The sequence below is a fragment of the Prinia subflava genome, chromosome Z (genome assembly GCF_021018805.1).
Source record: "Prinia subflava isolate CZ2003 ecotype Zambia chromosome Z, Cam_Psub_1.2, whole genome shotgun sequence".
Taxonomy (NCBI): domain Eukaryota; kingdom Metazoa; phylum Chordata; class Aves; order Passeriformes; family Cisticolidae; genus Prinia; species Prinia subflava.
The window spans coordinates 4,186,069-4,211,113 of record NC_086283.1 but is presented as its reverse complement, the minus strand read 5'-3'; the positions used below and the strand labels follow the sequence as shown (position 1 = coordinate 4,211,113).

At 39.0% G+C, this 25,045-nt stretch overlaps 1 protein-coding gene across 5 annotated transcripts in view; it reads right to left on the bottom strand.

Annotated features, from left to right (window-relative positions):
• SH3D19 (SH3 domain containing 19) overlaps positions 1–25,045 on the bottom strand; it is an 82,160-nt gene that overhangs the window by 33,084 nt on the left and 24,031 nt on the right. For 3 of the 5 annotated variants that reach the window (XM_063421751.1, XM_063421752.1, XM_063421753.1), the window contains 4 exons: positions 10,023–10,063; positions 2,378–2,420; positions 1,017–1,164; positions 593–794 (listed from right to left, as the gene is read on the bottom strand). In XM_063421751.1, coding sequence (XP_063277821.1) covers positions 593–794; positions 1,017–1,164; positions 2,378–2,420; positions 10,023–10,063 — 434 coding nt within the window. Of the gene's footprint in view, positions 1–592; positions 795–1,016; positions 1,165–2,377; positions 2,421–3,303; positions 3,345–10,022; positions 10,064–25,045 lie in introns of all 5 variants that reach the window. The other 2 variants (XM_063421754.1, XM_063421755.1) reach the window with 1 other exon arrangement.

Genomic DNA, 25,045 nt, shown 5'->3' with positions numbered 1-25,045 from the left:
AAAAGTTTTACTTATCTATGCCAGAACATTTATTTTGTGTTATTTTTGACAGCCATTCAGGATGGTAAACATGATGGCTTTCATTAAGATCTCTACTGGTCCTTGTAAAAAATACAGTTCTGTTCCTAAAAAGATGAGTGGAAAAATATACAAACTTTAGGAATAAGCTGAAGATTGCTGAAATGCATGGTATTTACAAGCTGAGTTCAAAATCTCCTGTTAACTTGCAGCATTGAGGGACATGCAAACAAAATCCAGACCAAAGAATACAGCAGCTTCCCCAGCTTGGTTTGCACACTTCTGAGTCTGAATGTATGAAGTGCTACTATTTTGATAAGATATGTGAACTTCTCTGGCCCCAAAGTTCTGATTGTCATTTTGGCTGAATTGAGCAAAACTTTCAAGATTTAATGATACTCTGAATGCAACAGTAGCTTCTCAGAAGAAAGGATTTTTACAGAAATTTACAGTAGTAATAATTCACAGAAATTTAACTGTTATTCATATTAAATGCTGCACAGAACAACAATAAAGTGCATCTTCAGGAGATAGGGTAAGGTTTTCATCACAGAGAAATCCAAAACAGCCTCACCTCGAGAGCCTGCAGATTCCCAGTGTGGAGGCACACTAATTTTCACATTACTTCCTGGCAAATGGCTGATTAGGTCCTCTGGAAAGTCAGTTTGTGTTGCAGAAGTAGTGGTATGTCTAGGAGCAGCAGCATTATTGTTATTTGTTGTATTGACTTGCACTTGATTGATTTCTTTTATCACCTGCTCATATGATGGCGGAAGCTACAAAACAGAGAGATAAATATTAAGGTACATCCAGATATACTTTTTTAAAAAAATTGACATATGAATTAAAAAAATACTAAATTAACATATACAGAGGAAAAGAACACTGTCATAGTCTTCTATTCAATGTGATGAAAGTCTGAGTAAGCAGAAACTGTCCCTCTAATGAGCTTTTTACCTTTGTAAATCAAACAATGCCTCATGTAAATTCACGCTCACCTCAGCTGGAAGATGCTCATTTCTCCTCCACTGAGCATGAGATGAAGCAGAAGGGAATCCTAATCCTTGAGGAGTGACAGGACTTGCACCTGGAAACCAGGAGGATGGCCTGAGGGGTTCAGCAGCAACTATTGTAATTTCAGGTCGTCTAGAAATGAAGGCAAAGGGGAATAATTACCTAAAACATTTACAGATAGTGCTTTTAAGCGTAACAGTTCAGGGTTTTCCTGGAATGGGAAAGAAAAATAGCTCAGGTCTTTTTGATTTAACTAAAGGTGTCTTTCCATGATTTCAAAGTGACTTACTTGGTCTTCCTAACAAACACTTAGGCTTCCATTTAAAGCCCCTAATTAAATGCCTTAGCCAAAAAGTAGGTTTACTTGCTTTAGTGAAATAATTTAACTGTTTAAAGCTCTTAAACCCAAGTATAACTCAATTAGATGGCAGAAGTCTTAGTCTTCCCAGGATAATGAGAACTAATCATGTCTTTGTCCTTAGCCTGCTACAATCTGAAAACAGCCGAGTAGATAAAACTGCTTCTTGGCTGGATACGTAAAAGCTGTGTATCCTCAGACCCCACAGGAAACCTTCCAGAGTGCTAAAGTAAGGGAGAGCAAGCCTCACAAGGCCTTTGGGACAGGGCCTATTTGCTTCCATCACCCAGTACCACAGAGACTTCCGTGACAGTGAAGGACTCACAGATAGCACCTCTGGTTTATCACTGTACCAGCTCTTTCAGAGCACCAGCTGCAGGAGTGGCCCATGCTCTCTGGCCATGGTCCCTTCAGCACCACTGATCCATCCAGAATCTCACAAAACTTTCACTTTGAAAAGGGACTTTTGTGAGTAGATAAAGCATCTGCTTACAGAAGCTTCTGTCTGCTGACAGAAATAAAACTGCAGAAGGATAGCTTCTGAAACTATTTTAAAAACAATTTTAAAAAAAGGGTACAGTTCCTTCACATCTAAAATAATGGCAGACTCAGTTCACCAGCCATCCAGGTTGGTGACCTCCTTTCTCAATACCCTTTGAGAAACTGAAAGGAGCTTGAATGTGTGCTTATTTTTGTTGTGAAGTGATCCCGCACATAGATGTCAGGAAAATAAAACAGTTCTGCAGAGGTTGCATTCCCTTTTTGAGGACACATACAAAAGTTGATGAGAGAATTTCTCAAACTCTTAACCTATCATGCTTAAAAATCAAAGTATTTCTATTATTTCCAAGCCTACTCTAAGCATACTAAGGATAGAGAGAAAGAAAAAAATAAACCAGAGGAGAAAGCCATAAAAAGTAATACTGTGACACAATCTAACAAGTTTTACAGTAACACCTAATTGCAATATAAATAATAGCATCATACCTTCTATCCCTCTGTTGATCACTATGGCTAGAGGTCCGAGAAGCTATTTAAAGAAAAAAAGCAAAAGTTTTGAAGTGGTTAAAATATACTGCTGCAACAATAGCAGAGCTCTTACCAATCCACTATCAATGAAATGCAGAACATAGAACATCTGATCCTAAATTCCAGATTTTATGATTGGCCAAGTTTAAAAAAAAATTGTGCTAAATATGAGTTTTTAAAATATTCAAAGTGGAGTTTTACAATCATTTTAAGTTTCTCCATGTCCAAGTTACCACCAAGAGAGTTGGTCCTGTCCCCTGTCTTCCTCACTCCCACACCTTCCTATATTCTGCATTGTGGAGACCCTAGAGTTGAAACTTCTTTTCCTTTCATTAAAACAGTACATGAATTAAACAAAAAGAAGTGTTATGCTTTTCCTCTATCAGGCATTTCCTTTTGATGGATTATTTCTGAGATGTGCTGTTTAATCTTATTTAATGTCTCTTTCTGTTTATTTTATAGAAGGGAAGGGTACTAAGGCGCAGAACCTAAAAAGATACTTCATCCTCCTTTATGTAAAAAGAAAATATTAAATGTTACCAGCTGGATATTTGCTAAAGTTTAAATCACTTGTGGATCAAGAGTCAGAAACTTTATTTTTCAAACCATGTGTTTTAAGTTACGTAAAACAAGCAAATCCCGACCTCTTCATTTTTCTGGTTTGGCTATATTTACATTCAAATAATTTTTTTCAATGGCCCCATTACATTTTCATTTGGATTTCTTTAGAGAGAAAAACAAATTATTCAAGGAAAAAAATTTTTGCATAGCAAGTGCAATTTAAGGAAGTGGTAGCATCTTATTGTGCAACATCACAGCATCATTAGCCAAAATCAGCAAAGCATACTTGATTGAAGAGTTGCAGAGTGTTGTGTCAGACATACCTCTTCGACAGGGCATTTTGGATGTGCACTATTCATGAGTGCTAGAGGAAAAAAAGAAGGGGTTACAGAAGACAAAGAGGAGGTGAAGGAGAACAAACCAAGGCTTCAGAGTGCCAGAAGCCATGATCAAACGGGTTAGTCATGCAAGGCTAGTGCATGTGCCAGTGTTGTAAGGAGATAACTGTAATGTCTATTCACAACATAGTGTCCTAAAAAATGAAAATAAAAGTACATTTTATTTCTAGTCACATGCCAATTTTAACAGTCACTGCTTACAAGTTTTCCTGGCAATAAATGAACCATGAATAATATAACTCAATATGGAACTGTCCACTGTATGGCTCAGCAGGGAAATACAGTGGGAATGATGAGAGTGAAATCAAATCTCTTTGAATGCTTTTTCTGGTTTAACATTCTGGTTTATTTGGGTCTGCCTTTTCTCCCTTCCAAAAATAATAACTTACACTGAGGACTTGATACAGGTGCAAAGAAGTTGGGATCCCATAATTTATACTCTCACCTACCACCGAGATATGGGCAGGCAGGTTGATCCCAGCAAGAAGCATACCTGAAATGATCTTACATCTAAATCAGTTCTGCAAAAATTGTTTAAGTAAATAAACACCTTGCCTTCACCTTCCTCTTCAGAGATCTCAACACAGCACTGATCTAACACACACGTCAGAGGGAAAAAACCCAAACTGACTCAGACCACGCATATCCAAGATTACTTTTGCAAAGCTGATGGAAGATAGTGCTCTTTCGGTAAATTCTGTTGTAGTCAGTACAACAGCTTGGGTTATAGCCCCATTCCAATGATAAAAGCAGGAGAAATAAAAGCTAATTAATGAGGAATGTAAAACTGAATTGATACACCTGTCATCTTACTTCACTATTTCCTAATTTCTGTATAAATTCTACAAATTCTTTCTTCCTGTAAGACTCTAAATGTGCTTCTATTTATCCAAGTTATTAAACAGGAAAAACCTGTAAAAAGCCTGAAATACCTTTTTCCTTTCTTAACATAGGCAAAAAAAATACCTAGTGAGGTATCTATGTAATCCATCAAGTTCCAAAATTCAAGTAAACAAATAAACTCTCTTGAAAACAAAACATTTAAAGTATTTATATAAAAATAACCTTACTAGTCGATATATAAAAACATGTCTACTTAAAAGGACTAATACCCAAGCTATCATGTAGATTTTCAGAATGCACAAATTTTTCTGGAAAAAAAAAATCTCTTAAGCATTAATGAAATCAAGTTACTTCCATGTACATAAACATTTAATATAAACATTTATTTTTTAATGACACTGGCAAAAGTCTTCCCTTCTTCTGTCAACATCTCCTCTACTTTTGCTGTCACATTATTTTACAACTACACTTTTAGAACATATTTTTTCTGGAAGCTCTTAAGAGGACTTAAATCCACAGTAGAAACAGAGATGAAAGCTACTGCATCCTCTGCTCTCAGGTATTCCACAAATGCTAGGGAAAATACAAACTTTCTAAGTTATCCTTGTCACCAGACTTACACAGCTTTGATTCCTTCACTATTTCAAAGAAATGAATTTAAATTAAAAAGTGCATGAAAGAAGACATGAGTTGTGAAACTATAGTACACACCTGACTTTAAAAAACACAAGAAAACAAACCTCCAACCATTTTTCTGGCCTTGTGGTCTTTTGATCCTTTAAGTTCATTCTTCTTTCCCTTCGTGGATTGTCTTGAAAAAGCATACTATTAATTTTTTCCTCAGATTTCAAACTATGACAATTTTAATATTGAAAAAACCTCTTCTTCATCAGGGAGTCAATGGAAATGTATTTCAGTGCTAGTTTATACACTGACAACTGAAAACCGTTGATTTCTCAACTTCAACAGTAAGAAATGCTCAGAGTGAGAAATACTAACATTTCCAGAAGCTTGTGCTTAGGAGTATTTAAGTAAAACAAGCAAAGTAGCTTCAGAAGAGGGAGGAGAGGAAAATCTCATTGCATAAAAATCTTACTTTTTCATCTTATAATTTTACTGGTCTTGTGGAGGGGAAAATCAAATCAACTCATACTATTGTAACTATTTATTTCTTTTAGTGTCAATGAGGCACTTTATTAGCTAGTGTCAACGAGGCATCTAAATGTGTCTAACTTCATATAGCATAAAGGATTAATGATAATACTGTAACTAGAGGCAGATCAGTGACTTATAGATTCCTCTTTTGTATTATTTCTTAGAAGAACTATTTAGTGGGCTTTTTCCAATTATTTTTAAACGTGTGCAGGCAAAGGGCATTCTATTTGTGCTGCATACTTATGTTTCGAATTATCTTCTCTACTGTTTCTTTTCAGGGTCCTATTTTTCAAGTGTACTTAATGAGTCATTTGTATTTGAAATACATGAAGATTATGGTGCTGGGGGTATTTTAAGTTATGGGATCAAAATGCCTGTATAAGTATAACCACCATTATACCACAAACCCACAAACCCACAAACTTCCATGCTACAGACAAGCAACAGAAGCCTGACATGCAGATTTGAGCCTTTAGAAGAGAGCTGGGCTAGAAATTAAAGTCTTTCAGGCAACTTTTAAGGCAACAAAAAGACAACTGAAGTTATCACAGATCTACTCAGAGATAAGGTTCTGTTGCGAGCACTGGCTGCTTCCACAACGTATACACTCCATAACAATATTTGTGTACTTTCATTAGCAAATGAAATACCTGAGCACTTTTGTTATGGCAGAGTGTTTTAAAAGCAAGTTTAATTTTGCATTAAAGATTGAAAAGATAGCCTCAAATAGGCCAAGCCTTTCTACAACAAGGACATGTGCTAATATTTAAAAACACACCTGTCTTGGGTTGAAAAATGTAACCAAAAATGTGAATTCTATTTTCATCTGTTGAAACTAGGTGGGAGATATCTTCTCCCACCCTTTTTTCTCCGAGGGACATCACCTGTGAATGGGCCATTTAAGGCCTCTCACATGACTGACAACATTACTTCATTCTATTGTGAGATGCTCCACATAGTAGGAGGAGCCAAAGCCTTTCCACCAGCATAAAACCTGCAATCCCAAACACTAATTCAGCCAGTTTTCTACTGAATTCTTGGAGGAAGACCAGACCCATCTTGCCAGCACTGGACCCTTTGTTCTGCAAGATCATTTCTACTCCACAGAACAACATCTGTTACTCCAGGAAGACTTATTTGGACTGCTTCCAACCATGACAACAGGGCGCAGGTCGTATCTCTGACTCTATCAGGGTTCTCTAGGACTTTTGTTTGTTTGTTTGTACTACTGTATTTGTATTTTTCTTTTTTTTTAATATTCCTAGTAAACAACTGTTATTCCTATTCCCATATTTTTCCCTGAAAGCTCCTAATTGCAAAATTGTAATAATTTGGAGGGAGGGGTTTTTTTTTACATTCTCTATTCCAAGGGAAACTTCAGTTTTCCCTGACAGATACCTGTCTTTCCAAACCAAGACAACACCTTCTTTCAATGATTTCTATAAACAGGCTAACACATTTCTTCCAAACCTATGAAATATGGAGACTATTAGACTAAGAAGTTATTTGTTTCACTATATAGATGCCTAGGAATAAAAGTTATTCATTATGGTTTCTCAAGGAAATCCTCAAGGGTGGGCAAACGCTCCCTCCCTTACCTACAAAGTAATGCAGTTTGGAGAATGCTTCCACAAAAGAGGCCACACTTGCGGTCTTTGAAATATCAAAGGTGTTACATGACTGCAGAGATCCTTCTTCAGGGAACACTAAAACAATCAGATAATCCTCAAGCCAACACAGAAGAAAGAGCCTTGATTTCGCCCAACATCTAATTAGATTATTTCTGTATAGAAAGGCTGTGAAGAAAAGATGTGAAAGTTCGAACTAATTGGAATTTTTCATGCATCTCTGCAATAATAGAGTTTTCTCCAAAACTGTTTCTTGGCACAAGGGGGAGGTCTTGCTCCTTTTCTGGTTCTGTTTCCAGGCACCTCAGGGAAATACTGGATTGTCTGACATTACAGCTGGGCTGATTAAATGCCTGAATGTAGCTAAGGAGATGGTGATGCTCAATTCCCCTTCCAAACGTGGATTTTTGATTCCTCTTGAATGAACCCTCGCACTCATGTGACCCCCAGAGAGTTCACAGTGATAAAAAAATAACACTGTCTGTATAGTTTTGGTCTCATTTTACCTCCCTGAACCTCCTCACCTTGGGCTCAGACCACCAGCAGCACAGGGGAAGGAACATGCCACACCCAACAGCAGTCTCTTTCCTGCCTCTGTTTCCTGGCTCCAATTCTTATTTGTGCAACTTTAGGGAGGGAACTGATTAAAAAATAACCCAGGGGGGTAATGGGAATTCCTCTTTCCAACCCCAGGGTAGTCCTCTATACCCTTGTCACAGCTGATCTAACTGTTAGGCACCATAGGGCCTGGCATTGCTGATGAATAAAATCTTCATAACTACACCCTTAGAGCAAGTAGTTTCAGCTGAGTTGTAGCTTCACTCAAATTTGACAATCATGATTTATGAAAGCACTTCACTCCCTCCTACACCTTTCCTTGGGCTGTATGTTCTTGCCTCTGCACCATTCCCTGCATTATGCCAGCCCAAATGTTTGTGCAGATGGGGAAGAGAATGAGGTCATGAAATTGACTTGGTTGTGAAAAAATGGGAGCCAAAAGAACCTAGGAAGCCCCCAAGCAAAACAAACAAAACCCATAGCCAAAAATGGCTGCAAAACTGCCAAATCGAAAGCCACATCCTCAGAGTGCACACAAGCTGTTACACATCCCTCATTCAGCCATGTATTTACTTAGCACAGTATGAGAACAGAACAAGCCCACAGGCTCTTCCAACATTTTAGGATAAGAGACTTGCTTCTGTAGCCCTGCTTCCTATCAACACCCCGGTCTTAAAGAGCGGAGAAGCAAGTGAAAATACTGTTCCCCTTTTGTCTCACTGCTGCAGCATTTAGCTTCCCTCTTTCTGCTTTCTCTGGCATTCTTGTGTGTGTTGCTGTGTGGCATCAATGGAAATAGTTTCACAGATTTCAGTGGGAGCTGGGTAAGAGTGGTGTGTCCAGGCCTGAGACCATCATTAAAGATCCTGGGATAGCTTTTAAAGTGTTGAGATCAAAAGATTACTGTTGAGCAGATTTCATGTTCACATGCTTGCTTCCTTCCAGTTACATTGGGCTCACTTTTCTGAATCATATGGAGCAGTCAAAGAACTGAAAATTACACCTGGAGTTGTGGTCAGGGTACCAAAGAAAATAAACCCTCTTTCTCTCTGGCCACAAGAAACAGACTTATCAAAATAAAGTGATATACAGCATTGTCCACCACTGGGTAAGAGGAAACCCTGTACATATTCACCACGCTTCTTGAAAACTTGAGAGTAAGAGCCAAAGAATCAGGGATTAAGAAAGACAGATTTCTAACTCTATTAGGGAAATATACTTGTCCAGAGAATGCCATACTTTTTCTGGATTAATGGCAAAGGGACGTAGGACTTATTCAGTGTCCATTGTAATATAGATCCATCCTAACAGCATTGGGTACTGGCATACAAAAAACTACAGTTTCATATACAATGCCTTGCTATGTACATGGATATTATTTTGCTAGCTTATTATCTGAAGAATTCACATGGTACTTATATTTCATCACAGTTATTCACATGTTAATAAGTAAATAACATGAGCCACATCTTCTTGACTGGATTTTTATGTGATTATGCCTCAAAATAAAGAATCGCTACTACATTTTCAAAAACATAGAATCAAATGCTTAATGATCTTTTAGATATTTCTCAGTTTGGCAAGGTACTGGGGCTTAGGCGGTCTGAATCAATTTCTGACTCCACCACAAAAGGCCCTCTGTGATTTGGTGCTGTCTGTTTTACAGTTTCCATCTGTGGCAGCAACAGCACAAATAAAGTGTTGCATTTAAATGACAGCATCATGCAGACTCGCTCTGAGTAAAGCTTTCATGATGCCCTTTCACTGCCTCCAATCTAATCCACACTAATGAGTCCCTGACTAATAGGTCCAGGCGAAACAAATCAGTACTACAAACACTAATTTATTTTTCCCCATAGCAGAATCCTGAGGGTTGTTTCATTAACATGAAATTAAAGTCATGCGCAGAAAGGAAATAAAACTGAAAAGGGGAAGAAAGTAACAGCATAAAACCCTTTTAAAGATGCATCTAAAGAAACTCTTGGCCTGGAAACATCATGAGCAGGGAAAGGGGAAAAGGACTTAAATGCTGAAATCAGGGAAGAGGAGTTTGGACTTTCATTCAAGATTTATAAACATTTTTTTTATTTTCCGAAACCAGCCTAGTACATGAGTCTAATTCTATCCCCAGTTCAGTGAATAAGCAGTTGCTACAAATTTCTGTTGAAATAAAACAATCTTCTATTTTGTCAAATGAACTAAAAACTGGGGAAATCTAACCCAAGCTCCTCAGAGACAGATCACATCTGTGTATAGATGCGTTACTGCATAAATAAGAAAATGTTAGCAACTGCAAAGAAGAAACAAAAAGATAGTTTACAAAGAAAAAGAAATTACAGCCCCTCAGCTTACTCCTTGCTTACTTACAGCTACTTTGTTTTCACATATCACTTTAAAACAGTTACTAAAAATAAAGATGTAGCAATCATACAACATTCTCAAAAAGGAAAATAAACTTACATCTCTTGATTGCTGCTCTTATGGATGACAAAGGTCCTTGGCTTATTGAAGGAAAAAAAAATTAAAACATGGTTAATGTCTCAAAGAGAAAACAAGTAACATCATTCAAAAATTCCCCATATACTGTAAAGGGTTTGCCAAGTCTGTTTTTCCCCTATGTTGTTATCTTACAGAAATTTGTACAAAACTCCTGGACTGCACAACCATACTCAACCCCTTTTAATGAAAACCAGGTTACAGCTTGGCTTCAAGACTCCGCGAAGATAGAAAGCCAGTTATTAAATCCACTATTTTGCTCAATTCTGTCTTGAAGTTCACATTCTGTCTCATGTGGGTGTGCATATTCTCAGACTATAAGCATTTAATGGCTTGACATTCTCATAAATAAACTTGCACAGTCAAATAAAAACCTACAACCCTTTTGCTAAGTATTTTTAAAAATTAATCAACAACTGGTCATCCCTTCCAGTTAAGATAACATTTTTCAGTAATAGCTTCATGGGTGGAGTTAGGAAGACAACATGACCAAATATTTGTTTATACACAAGGACAGAAAAATGTTTCCTTTTGCCAACTCATCTGTTTTCTTAGTAAGACCAAGGTTTCTGATGCCCCTCCTCTGAATGTCCTAACTGATACAGCAGTCCCTACTATTTCTGCAGGTAAAACCCAAATCTAATTTGAGATTATCACTTTCAGATATGTTCCAATTTGAAGAACATGATATTAATATTCTTCCACTTTGTGCTAAACTACAGAGGAACTAAAACAATACAAACAAACAAACCAGATCAGAAATGAAGAATTTTTTTTCTCTTCTTTCTCTTTTTTCTCTTTTAAATGCAAGAGATAAAGAATATTTATTGGTGAGAAGCTTCTGGAAGTGATGAATGGACTTTTTAAAGGCTGAAAATAAATAGACTGTATCTGGTTCAAAGTAATACAGTATCTTAACAAAACAAAAGTATACTAATCAAGTCTTTTCCAGAAACCTTCCAGCACCAGACTTCATCAGCAGGAATGTTAGTACAGGGAGTGCATTAGCATTTTAAGTCTGCTCTCACTCTGCTGGTGTGCAGCACACCATTTCTGTCAGGGCTCAGTTTAGCTCCACATGCACATGATGGCTGCAATTACTCCAGTGTGATGAAGAGTAAGGGGATTTGGAGGAGAGAAGAAAGAGACAGTAAAAAGGATGTGGATGAAAAAGGTCCTCCCTCTATAGTCATTCTAGAAACTAATTAGGACTAGAAATGAATGTTGCTCTGATTGAACTGTTTTCTGAAACAGTCTGGCTAGTCTAGTATAAACAATGCCTATTTGTCTGGTTTCAGAAATAGTTCAAATGTGGCTTGGCTCCAATCCACACTGCTTGCAAAGCTGCTTTAGAAAACATTTCTATCAGTCATATTTCATTGTGCATTTTTAGCAGAAAAGGGTTCTAATTTTCCTTCAAAGTGTCCCATCATAATACAGCCTTATCTTTAAGAAACACTTATTGTTGTGTGTTCCTCATAGATGTACCCTGGACTCTTTTCTTAGTTCATCTCAAGTCTCTCTCTTTTGGATGTTCATTTTTGAAGCTTTATTCTTTTGCTTTAATTTCTATGAATAACTACAATCTTTAGGGTTTTAGTCGTATTTATTATCAGACAGGAAGAGACAGAAGTCTGGTAACATGAATCTGAAATCTTCTGGAGCTGCAATAACTTTCTATACTAAGAATTCAGGATTTAGTGATGTTTTATAAGCGGAAATTAGAAAATCTACTAAATACATACATTCACATATCAGTAAGAACAAAAAGGAATAAATTTTTTCATCCACTGGCAAAAGCTCTTTGACCATTGTAATTTGCCTGAGAGTATGATAAACACTTTCATTAAAATGCAAGTACTTTTGTCTGGAAATCATAGGAGTCATCATGTAGACACAAATTGAAGCTTTCCATACAGCATGAGGACCAAAAGTATACATAGAAAATTTTTCAAATGCATTTTTCAAATCAAAATGCAAAGAACAAAGAAGTAAAACCTCTCATGAAATCAACCTAGTGAAGCTGAAGACTTGTTATACCAAGGGGAGCAAGGCAGCTCAAATACGAAACTATCTGTAATTTAGAACCCAGGATAACATGGTTCTACTAGGAAATTTATGAGCTCACAGGCAAAACAAACTGTGAGAAGACAGTTTTTCTTTTCCACTTTCTGTTAACAGGACACTCATCAACAACCTTTTGGCAAAACACAACATTTCCTACCCCAGGAGAGTTTGATTCACATCTAGCTTACAATTATTTAAGTCCTTTGAAAACATGGAAATGTTTTTAAAGTAGATGCATTATTTTTTTTCAATGTGAAGCTCTGTAAAGGAACTGCAAACTTCCTAAGTTCATTATACACTAAACCAGTAATTTGAAATATATGCTGATCTTGGGGCAGCTGGTGATTTTACCCATACCTTATGCTGAGCCTACCTTGCTCCACAGGAAGCAATTCCTGGTCTCTTATTCTGTGTTACAAAGACAGAAGTGATAAGGTTACTAATAACCTTCTCTGCGCTGCAGTTAATGACATGTTTTCTCTCAAGCCATCCAAATAATTAACATAACCAAATCAAATTTAATTCTCCTATTTGATGAGGTAGGAGCTGCAGCAATTACTGTACTGCATGGCTCTTGCCTCTTTCCTACCTCCTCCTCCTCCTGTTCATAAGGCACAGCAATAAACCAGAAGACAAAGGAAGGAAAGGCAAGGAAAAAAGATCCTCACAAATGCACATGCCAAGGAAAAATGAATCCATCCAAAATACGACTCCCCCCACAATTACATGAGAACACCTGAGGGGACAGTGTGACAATAGCTAGCTGTGGGGATGGGAGACAGCAGCTCCTGTGCTGCCTTGCAATGTACACAGCAAAGTCCAAACTCATATTGCTGGAAGAAAAACGTTCAGACAGCAGGAAGTTTCAAAGTATTAAATAATCTTATAACCATTAGCAATAACACCAGAGTCATATCTAATATGGAACAAGTAAAGATGCAAACTAGTCATGCACTCCTCCCGCCTCCCCCCCACCCCTCCTTTTTTAGCATGCAGGAGTGGATAACCAGAGCAACTCCTGAACATCTGCACATTTATCCTAGACCTTGCTAACTGTTAATTTAAATCACAAACTTTGTTTCAGTTCCAGCTAAGGCAATAGCTTTGATGAGTTTCCCCTGCAAGCTCCTCAGAAACCACTTTCCAACCAGAAAAACCTGCTAAGTTCAGAGGGGATCTTTAAGTTGCTGTGCCTGCTAATGCTGAAAGCAGTTGGGTATTTCAAGTCAGCAGCAATATGAAAAAGGTTCCATGGGTCACCATTTCTGAAAGATAAAGAACCTGGAGTGGTGTGTTTCAAGTTGTTAAACACCTACTCACTCTTTCTGGCAGGCTCTACTCTGTGTTTCAAGGACAGGTTTTCTAAATATAAATACTTGAGGAAAATGCTTCAAAAGCATATTTCAGATCTGTGCATTAGGAAAATAAAATTGACACAAGGTAGACTGGGCAAAGAGCTGTAAACTGTTCAATGCAGTAAGTGCACTTACTGTGCATAAACCATGGTTTCTCCCTCATCAGGGGCTCTGCTTCGACACTTCCTTGACTGAGCACTCTCTCTTCAAACACAGTTTAAATGTAGCTTCCAGGTATCTAAAAGGCTGCTCCTGCAGGGTGACTCCTGACCCAACACAGCAACGGTGTGAGCATCACTCACCTCCACAGCCCCCACAGAGCAGAGAAAGGGAGGTGCTGTTTAAGTGGAATAAAGCTCAAGTCACAGAGCCATCTCTAAGGCAGCAGGCAGGGAGTTATGTCCGCCCAGAGCAGGACAGCTACCTAAGCCAAGAGACCTGGAGTTTCTGGGCTATCTTTTCACCCACATGGTCCTTTAGCTGGTTCAGGAGCAGCAGAGTCTCCAACCCAGTGGAGGGCACCTCATGGGCACATTCCCACAAGCTGGGTGACAGTGAGGAAGCTTGGCTGTTGAGTGCAAACAGGCAGAGGATTGATGGATTTTACGCGCCCCTGGATATCACAGGCAGAACTGCTCCGTGACCGTCCCCTTCCTGCCTGTGAGCCTACCCATAGCCATCTAGGGAGGGTCTCCCCTGGCTATCTACAGTCTTCTTCTGCTCTACAGGTTGTGATATGGCTTGGGATACACAAGACATCCCAAGCTACTAGCCTGTCTCAGCATATCTTTGTAACCTACTTCCACACCTTGCTATTGGCTTGCATGGGATTCTCAGCAGGAATTGAGCAGCCCTTCATATTTCCTGTTCCCTTTATCAGAATCATGACCTTTAGTTTATTTTTCTAAACTGAAACAACAATGAATATTCTACAGGAAAACTGATTGTGCTTTTTTTCATACATCACTCTAGACATACATAAAAGCCTAAAGGGGGAAAAAAGCCAACAAAAACAATGAAAAAGAATGATCACTTGTTCTAAAAAAATAATATTCTGAAGCATCTATTCCAAGGTCTCAAAATGAATGCTTTATGTCAAGTTATATGAAGCTTTTCATAAAGTATCAGTCCTTAGGTTCACATACCCGTGTAAAAGTTAAATGTATGTCTAATTGTGATGGTTATTGACTCTGCTTTATACTCACAAAAGAATTAAAATGTTGCTATTTTTAATGTCTTGTGACTTTTTGGCATGCAAGCCAAGAATTTTAAAATAGCTTATGCTAAAATTGCTTTAAGGCAAAACACTAGTTTAATAAAAAGCATCATATATTCCTCTCAGTTTGCTTAGAAATCATGCCATCTTTAATTCAGCCAGTGTACTACAGTGCAACTTTCTAGAAACTTATTAGAAGACATTACTCCAAGCACAAAATGTTTTAGATATCACCTGAATTATTTCACTGCAGACTGAATTACATAAAGATGGTAGTAACTTTATAGCTAAATTAGCTGTGGTGCAAAAGATCAGATTCACCACTACCTGCAGGCCAAAGATAGACTTACTTGTTCTACCAAAAAGCTCCTAAAGCTAAAAGAGAAGACTCACAGCTATTCCAAATTCATGATGTGGGTGCAGCAGACAGAATTGTATTAATCCTGTGGCAGTCAATTTATACTGCAAATGTACCCACAGTGGTCAGCTGCTTCAATGCCTCTGTTGCTGAGGAGGCCCAGACCTTTAGCTGATAGTGTAAATTAGCTGACAGGGCACACTGAGTCCAGGTGCACTTTCCCCATCAGTGTCAGAGAAGCAGACAGTGCACAGCCAGTACTCCTGCCTTCCCCACGCTCACCATTTCCACCAGCTCACTTGTGTTAGTGCTGACACGGTCATAAGTCTGCTGGACCAGCCATGTGATTTTGTTAACAACAAAGAATCCCATCCCAAATACCTTGATTAGTTTTCAGCCAGACAGGCCAACTGCTCCAGCTGGCTGCAGAGCCACACGAGCATCAGGGTGGCAGTGGAGAAGTGATGGGAACAGACGGGGAGGCCAGCAGCAGTCCTTGTGGTAAGCAGCTCAGCCTCCGCTCACAAAACAAACCTTCAATCCATGACTCTGCCACTAATCTGACAGTAAATCACCAAATACTGCCTATATCTCATGTCAGCTGTTCTCATCCTTCAGTATCAGCTGATCCACTCCTTATATATTTTTTCCTGTTAGTGACGATCACCCGTATTGGCTTACTAGGAGACCAGACATGCACCATAAAAAACATGGTTGGCAGCAGCCTGTCCCCACAGTCTTTCTATAAAATGAACACTTGCATGTTCTCAGCTAGATCATGGGGTATTTTCCTACCTCTGCAGGTACAGGAGACTAAAAAAGATGTAGTCACCTAAGAAATCACAAGCTCAATAGTACAAATAGACCATCTACAAATTAAGACTTACCCCACACAACTTTACTTCTCTCTTGGGCTCAGCCCCAAAAGCAAGAAATCCTGAATCAGTAATTAAGTCCAGTGACAATTCAATCCTCATCACTATGCTGAGGATGTCTGCTTCTGCATCACCGAATGAATGCCTCAACCACGACTTCCCGCTGTCTGGACAAGTGAGGATATAGTTAAGCAGCAGCTAAAATCCAGCTGCTCTGCTAATTAAAACAGCTCACATTGATCAGCATAGGGAAATCTTTTCAGGAATTGCTCTCTAGCTGTTTCTTCAACCACTTATTACATATTCATGTGCTTGTCACTGTCATACCTTGGGATCATATTTTAGCAACCAAACCTTCAATTTTAAGGCAGAACACAGGCAGGAAGTCAAAGCAAATCATGGTAGTAGATGATAACATTTCACACTTCAATTCTCACAGCAGCCTACAAGTCATGAGGTTACAATGGCTTCCACATTTAATAACGTCCAGCTTAGATCCTGAAGTTGAAACATCTCCCAATTTTTTTGTGAATCTGAGTCACTTGGCTTGTGTGGACCCTGAACCAACTCTTCCCTGATCCTGAGCTACAGACACTCTAGACATATTTCCTACAGCATTTTCTTTCAGTCAACAACCTGAGCTGAACTGCCCCAACCCCAAGATGATTGCATAAACACAGCCATTCCAGAAAGGCAAATCCTTAGAGCTTGATTCAAGTCACTCTTGGCCTTCAATAGCACATTGACTGATTTCAGCTCCCAATAAAATGTATGCTACAAGAAGACTTTGGCCCTCCTGTAATAGCTAAAAAAGGCCTCCCACTATGCCATCTCTCAACATATCACACTCACTGTTATGATAAGCCTGCTAGTATCTTTGATTAAAATCAGTAAATAGTATTTATTATTAATGGCAATTTAGTCTTGGTAGTAAGTAATTCTAGGAGTAGAAAACACCTATAATTTTAGCAATAGGGTAATAGCAATGTAGCACCGTAAATGTAAATTAAGTATGTCACTGAATTGTTATAGTGATAGGGACAGGATATTTGGGCTCAGCCAGTATTATATTCAGACATGAAGATAACAGTTTAAAAACAGAAGGGAAGAACCAGCGCTTTCAAATAAAGCAATTTAGCTGTAAAGTGCAGCTTCTGCTGATGGAAATACTTTACCATTAAAGTCTACAGAGTTTCTGCATTTGCACATGGGGAAAGATGACAGTGCCCTACTTTTACAGTTAAAGAGTACAAAACAAAGCCTATTTCTGAAGAATGGTTTTTTGATTCAACTATTTGCAGTTGCATTTCAGTCAGTAAATCAAAGCCTTCTCTAGCCACTGACGGGACATTCTGCTTGCTTCATGTATTTCTGAACATCAAATATAACCTGGTGGCTAAATGAGCTCCAGAACCTTTGTAATTGACATCATAGATTAATAAAACTTGGTTTAATCATGAAGGATGAGCAGGACAAAGGCATAAAGAGAACCAGTAAATCTGGATCCACAGGATTCAAGATGTCTTTACAGGGCTTTAACTGTTATGAACTATGAATATTAGATTTTCTTCAAACAGTTTCTATATTTCATAGAACATATGAGTATAGTGGTAAGGTTATCTTTGAAGTATTGTAAAAGGAAAAAGTGGTATGTCAATGTTCTCATCTGACTAGAAACATTAACAATGACTGTAACAAAATAGATAACACTACTTTTATAGCAGTGAGTATCTTAAATCCTTACTAAATCACTTATCTGCAGATCAGCAAAGAGAAAACAATAGGGAATGGGTGGGGAAATCACCTAAAGAAATTAAAAGGATGGGTATATTTCAGCTGGATTTTGACAACAGAGGAGCTTCAGAATAGAAACACAAAAGAGCATTGCTTCAGAGGAGAACAAGCAAGAACAAAAGGGTGTTGACTGCAAGGACAAGAACTCAGCAGGACCCAGATGATGCATATGCTGGAGGTGAGGAATCCAGTGGAGAAAGCTCAGGTGCTTGCAAATATACAGACTTCAAAGATATCACAGCAGTAATCAGACCAAGGCAACAAGGTATAGGTGTTTCTTATTTTGCCTAGATATGTTTGTTTCCTGTGTAAAAATCTGTAATGCATATGCACATTTGCTTCAATTACTGTGCATCCATTGAGAGGAAACTAGAGTAATAAGGAAGGAGTTCCTGGGGACTCTTGAGGCAACTGAGGCCTCCAACAGGTGAATTATTGAGTCTCACTTCCCAGGAACACTACTAAATAGATTCTACACTCAGCAGTGGAAAAAATATCTGGATCTTGCCTAGTCAAAGATTAGCAGCACTGTAATACAAAAGACAGATGTTTGGGATCTACAAAGTAAAGTTCAACCTAACCCACAGAACTGGAATTATAAGAAGCTTTAAGTATTGGTGTGACCTCAGTGTCAAAAAAACAGCTGAGTGCCTTTGAGAATTTCAAAGTACAACAATCGCCAATGCTAAGTTCTTTGACAAGTCCCATGCCATAGGATTTCTGTGTTCTTTCAGCCTAATTCAACTTCTTTATAGGCCAGCTGAGTCAAACAAGCAGCATGAAATGTGCTGGAGTTTAACCTTCAGCAGAGTGAGGAAACAAAGGGCATTTCCTTATTATTTTAATGATACATTAATCATTAATGTGTGTTGAGAGCAAAGGCATTTATTGAGAAGGGACAGCCTACATGACAGAAATATTAATATATACGCACCAAACCTGGTGAAGCTTTAACTGAGTGCTTAAAAATGAGAAACAAAAAAACCCCAAAACCTCTTCTACAACATAAATGTGAACCAACAGCCAAAAGATATGTTTAAGAATACTATAAGATCATCCATATAAAGAAACATACTGTTTTCAAACAGGCCATTTGTACTTATAAACAAATAATTTACCAAGCAGCAGAAACACTAATTTTCAACCCTTTCACATTAAAATCTCACAAAAGTAAAACCATCTTCATGCATGATCACATCTTGCTGCAATGCACTGTTGACTCACCCAGTTACACCCTACAGTATGTAAGATCCATGAACTTGTAACAGTGGCCCTTACAGAATGCACAGTGCACAGAAATTGTCAAATAAAATCTCATAACCACACCCTTCATTGGACCTGTCTTTCCAGAAGTCACCCTGCATGCAGCTCAGTCAGAGAAATGGCATGTTTTTCTGAACACTTCTCTCTTGCCCTTCTTGAAATGCTTCCTTTTCTTTTATTCCACAGCTGCTGACAAAACTTTTGGTTACAGAATATGGAAAACGATTCACCAGAAATTTGTACTACACAGCAACAAACCATACATTCGCGTATCTGTAGGTCTGCAATGTTTACCTCTGAGTTTAAACATGACCTTAAACTTCAGTCTTCTTTATACATTTGCAGTGATCCAGCAACTCTGAGATTAAGGTCAACCACTCCAAAAAGATATGCATCAAAGATTATTTTTCAAGTCTTTTAATTGTGATTCTACAAGAATGTTGGTAAGGTATAGTGTACAGGTGAAGTTAACACCTTTGCTAGCCCAGGCTGGGGAAAAGCATTCAAGTTTACACATACTCAAATTATTTTCCAAGAGTGAAATAGATGCATTGACCCACAGAGCCAAAGAATATTTTTTAATCTTTCTGATGCCTACAAAACCTGCATCTATCCCAGTGCAAAATCCTGATAGGCAGGAACAGCACTGAATTTGTTCTAAAAACAAAACACCTACCTCAACAAACGAGATAAGGCCTTTAACCTCCAGGGACACTTCTCCAGAGATCTCATCTTTGAGCAAGTCACCATGCAAACATACTACAAGACAAAAGGAATTTCCTCTACCCGCAATCATATATCCTGGCTGTCTTACAACATCATGGACCTCAAATTATATGACAAGTCAATAAATACTATATTCTTTAATGGATGATTACAACTTGGGAGAAATAATCACTATCATTTTCTGTCACTCAGCTAAATTTAGCTTCAGAAACAAACACCTAGTAGAACACATTGAACCAGACCTTGTCAGAGCAACAGCCAAAAGAACTATCACTCCAAAACCTTTCACAGCCACAAGTATCAATGCCCTTCCCTCAGGTGTAAGTATCCTCCAAACATATAGCTCTACCACATGCTCCTCCATGCCCTTCAATCAATGTGCCACATGTCATCAGCTACATTAGGCAGAGGAAATTAACAAGAGCCACAAAGTATCAGCTTACTCCAGCAACTGAAAAAAAACCAGAAAAAAACAGGGACCAGTGGGGTTACCTTTCTCTTATAACAACCACTTCCTCTCTGACCTCTAACCCTTGATCCGTAATTTTTACAGGGACAGGTGTACAAAATAAATATTACTTTTTTCCAATTTCCAGTGCAACTTAAAGGCCCTGGATTCAGGTAAGATAAGCAGGTAATTTCTCTAATCTCCACTCTCAGTGATGCCCTTAGTTCCAAAGGCAGTAAATAATTCCCATCCTTTTCCTCATATCAGTCAACCTTCTTGCCTCTTGCTAAATGCTTCTCGGCCTCCAAAAGTAAGAGTGACCTTTTCCTTAAGACTACCTAATTGATTGACACGATCTATTTCAAAGCAGAATAACACCATTTTAACTTTCTCAAGAAGCAGCAAAGCTATAGGGGACAACAGCTCAGTCTCTTACGCTACAGAACGTAGAACGCATTATATAAAACTGGCAGACACCAAAGTCAAAAAAGCCAAAGAGACTTTTCAACATGCAATGTGAGGTTAAGCTTTGGCACTGCCTGCCACAACACACTGTAGGTGCTAAAAGCGTGTATGAATTCAAAGAAAACCCTAAATGAACACCCACAGTTGGATAATAAATACGAACTCAGTGAGCAATGCCAGCAGGGCACGGGAGGTGATCCTGCCCCTCTGCTCAGCTCTGCTGTGTAGTTTGGGGCTCCTCAGTGCAAGAGAGATGTGTTGCTCCTGGAGCAGGTCCAGAGGAGGATAACAAAGATGATGATGATAAGACTGGAGCACCTCCCTTAAAATAACAGGTTAAGAGAGTTGGGCCTCTTCAGTCTCAAGAAAACTGAGAGGGGATCTCATAAATGTCTCAGTATTTGCAGGGAAAATGACAAAAGATGAAGCCAGGCTCTGCTCAGTGGTGCCAAGCAAAAGGACAAGAAGGAAGGCAGAGAAACTGATGCACAGGAAGTTCCACCTGAACATGAGATGTGCAGGTGACTGTGCCAAATTGTCCAGAGAGGTTCTGGAGTCTCCCTCCCTGAAGATACTCAAGAACCATCTGGACACAATCCCTGCAATGTACTCTAGCATGACCCTGCTTGAGCAGGGTCCTTCACTTGGGTCACAACAATCCCAGGCATTGCTACAGGCTGAGGGAAGAGTGGTTGGAAAACTGCCTGGTAGAAAAGGGCCTGGGGATTCTAGTTCATAGTGCCTGAACGTGAGCCAGCATATGTCCAGGTGGCCTTCCAGGCTTGTATCAGGAACAGAGTGGCCAGCAGGACCAGAAGAGTGATTGTCCCTATGCACCTGGCACAAGTGAGGCCATACCTTGAATTCTGTGTTTAGTTTTGGATCCCTCACTACAAGATGGACACCGAGATGTTGGGAGTATCCAGAGAAGGGCAACAAAACTGGTGAATGGTCTGGAGTACAAGTCTTGTGACAAGCAGCCAAGAGAGTTGAGGGTGTTTGCCCTTGGAGAAAAAGGCTCATGAGAGACCTTATTGCTCTCTACAACCACATGAAAACAGGTTGTGTGAAGATGAGGGTCTGTCTCTTCTGCCAAATAACAAGCAAAAGGACAAGAGGAAATGGCTTCAAGTTGCACCAGAGAACTGCGTTGTCATTTCAGATCTCTCTTTGATGGAAAAGAATAAATGCTGTTACTAACAGAAAGCATTTCTAGTCATCTTCTTGAAGATGAAGCAGCTGGAACAGATGAAAAAGCAGCTAATCCTTGTCTATACTAGGGGCTAATACAGCTCAGTTGAGCCTGTAACTTGTCCCAGATGGCCAAAACTAGGACAGACTCAGTATGCAAACATGGCTTAAATTCAAATGGTGAGCAAAATAGCACTTTTGAAGAGAGAAGTTTTGTAGCAAAATCAGAAATGCAGTCTCTCACAAACAGGATCAGAGTCTAAAGTACAGCTGTGCAAACTGCGCTTTATACTGTACATTATACTAAAATACATTTAAGAGGAAGAAATTATCAATGTGACAGGCCTCACTAGGAATACTTTACCCCCATGATGTAGTAGGAATGCAACTGTAACATGCTTTAAAAGAGGACTTGATCAATCATTTCAATGTTCAACTTGCCAAATCAGATATTGCTACTTAAGGTAACTGATTCTCTATGCTAGAATAAAGAACAAAGACACCAAAGAAATAACTTACAATGAAATTACAAAGTAGGTGAGCTGTACAGAAAAAGCGAACAAACGAAGAACGAAATAACAATCTTTTCTCATTTGTTCACATCAGAGTGAGAGGCCATGGAAACGAATACAATATAACTGCAAACTGAGCTCTCCCACTCAAATTCCAGAGGCAAAGGAAAATGTAGATACTGAGCCCAGACAGAAACTTACATAAATCTTTATGGAAATAAATGAAAGCTACAACACTCTTAAAATATCAACATGAAATTCTTTCAGAGACAACCTAACAACTACTACTTCTGTGTTACAAGTTTACTACCTGCTGAGTCTGCCTCCTCAGCCCTGACACATGTCCTATAGCATGTCCTTAGCAGCTCCTCCTTCTTTTCTGTTTTCTTTGAGAATATTACAAATACCTTTGGAAAGAATTCTCTCCCAGCCATCACATAAATTCCATCTGCTGTTCATCATTGAGATGTCTTGGGGAGAAAAAAAATTTATAAAGAAGCAGAATTATTACCATGACTGGTTAATTTGGCTTTAAAAATGTGCAATTCTATCCTTCCTGAAAACATCTTTTTTATAACTAATATCTATCATGGTTGTCTATGCCCCAGATAATTCTCCTAATGGACAAGGAGCATGGCCATGTGTCTTGATGGTCCTCAGTACTTTCTACAGGAGTCTGTTCTGAAAGATGATGGGATGATGAAACTTGCTCATGTACACAATATACAGTGAAAGAGGCAGTGAAATTCTTCCAGTGAAGACAGAAGGTGAGCCTTTTTCTCTTTATTCTTTCAACAACCAACTCATTTGCAGCGTTATTTTCCATTATGAATTTCAGTAAGCACTGGAGAACAGCCCAGACAACGGAAGGAGTTGTTCAGGCCACCAGAGCAAACAGTCCTTCAGAATTCCCTTTGCAGAAACCAGGAACAGAGCACTCTTTTTCTTAAAACAAATCCCTCTTCTCTGTTTAGGAATAAGGGATCTAGGAGACTGGCTAGGATACACCCTTCACAATAAACTTTATTACTGTCTGTGAGATGAATAGCCAAACATCTCCAACACAACAGTAGTGAACTGGCAACACTAAAACAAACACCCCCAGGAACAAGCTCCGGATACTCTTGTGATCCCAAACTGCCAAAAACTACGCTGAACCCATCTGCCAATTATTCCTTGGCTCTACCTGTGATTCTTTTTCTCCTCATTTATAGATAAGTATAAACTGAACAGAGTAGAAATTAACATTGCAACAGCTCTGATGTGAAAGTACGTGGTGATGAGAAACCCGTGATTAACAAAAGAAAGACGCATAAATAGAATCTAATCTCAAATTGCACTAGTTTAGATCTATATTTAATCTGTGGGATTGCACGAGTGAATGGGTCCGAAATTTATCTATTAGAATGAAAAAAAAGGAGTCACATGACCCTACTTTTCAGATAACAACAAGGAAAGTGACAACTCAGAGCCCTTGCTTCCAGTTCTGCCTCTAACTTGATTGTGGAACTTGCAAGAAATCACTCTGCGCCCCTATGCTGAACCTGCTTTATCTGTGGAGACACATCTACTTCTTTTCCCCTGGAGATCAGCCTTCTGATCCAGCTAACCCATGAGCACTGACAGCAGACCAAAGGAGAGAGTGAGACCTTTCCTTCCTGGAGCAACACAGGCTTAGCTCAGCACAGGGCCGTTGTGAAACAGCACCCCAAGGATTTAGAAAGGATACTAGATACTTTTTAGAACTACCCCAACTTCTGACCTACTGGGAGGGTACAAAAGCAGGACATTTCTATTTTCACAGCCTAAAAGCATGCTTAGACCAAGAGTAACCTGATACTTATTAACCTTAAAAATTGCAAAAGCTAAATGTAAGGAATATGAATATTACAGTAAAACAGCCCCCAACATTCATTCTTTCTTCTACACACACTTTCCATTCAGATGGAGTGCCAGCAAGGTTCAAAGTCTCAAACTTCAGATCTTTATGACAGTCTGTAACACCGGCTGGATGGGCAAAAGACCAAAATTCTCCTGTGTATAACAGATGCATTGACAAGGCGGAGACACTGCTAGTAAACAACACAAGGGTTTTAAACAACTCTGATGAAAAACTGTACTTCAGGATGTTTGTGTGAATGAATTCGGTCCTCCTGGATATTAAGCAGTCTGGTGTTTAGACTGTTTCTTTTGGTAGTGTTTCCCATTGCTCTATCATTTGGAAATAAAGTTAGTAAATGATAGACTAGCAGCCTCTGAGATGGCTGAAAGTAAGTAGGCTCAATCTCTCACTCCTGGGAGATTTTCAAATCTTGGCTATAAAAAAACATCATGAGCCTGATCTAGCATCAACATCTTCCCACTATAAGCACGATATTTGATTATATGACCTGCATGACCCTCCCACCATTCTGTGATTTCTCAGCAGAAGTCTCTCCACACTGCCCCTTTGACGAAGGCAGAGCAATCACCAACAATATAAAGTTTAGCAAAGACGAATGCCAGATTCTACATTCACATAAGGCAATCTTGGAGGTACATACAGACTGGGGAATGAGAGGCTGGGAAGCAGCGCTGCAGAAAGGGAGCTGGTGGTCCTGGTCTATGGCAATCTGAATGTGAGTGGCTGAGCCCTGGCAGCCAGGAGGGCCAACCCTGTCCTGGGGGGCAGCAGGCACAGCCAGGGAAGGGAGGGGATTGTCCCGCTCTGCTCTGCA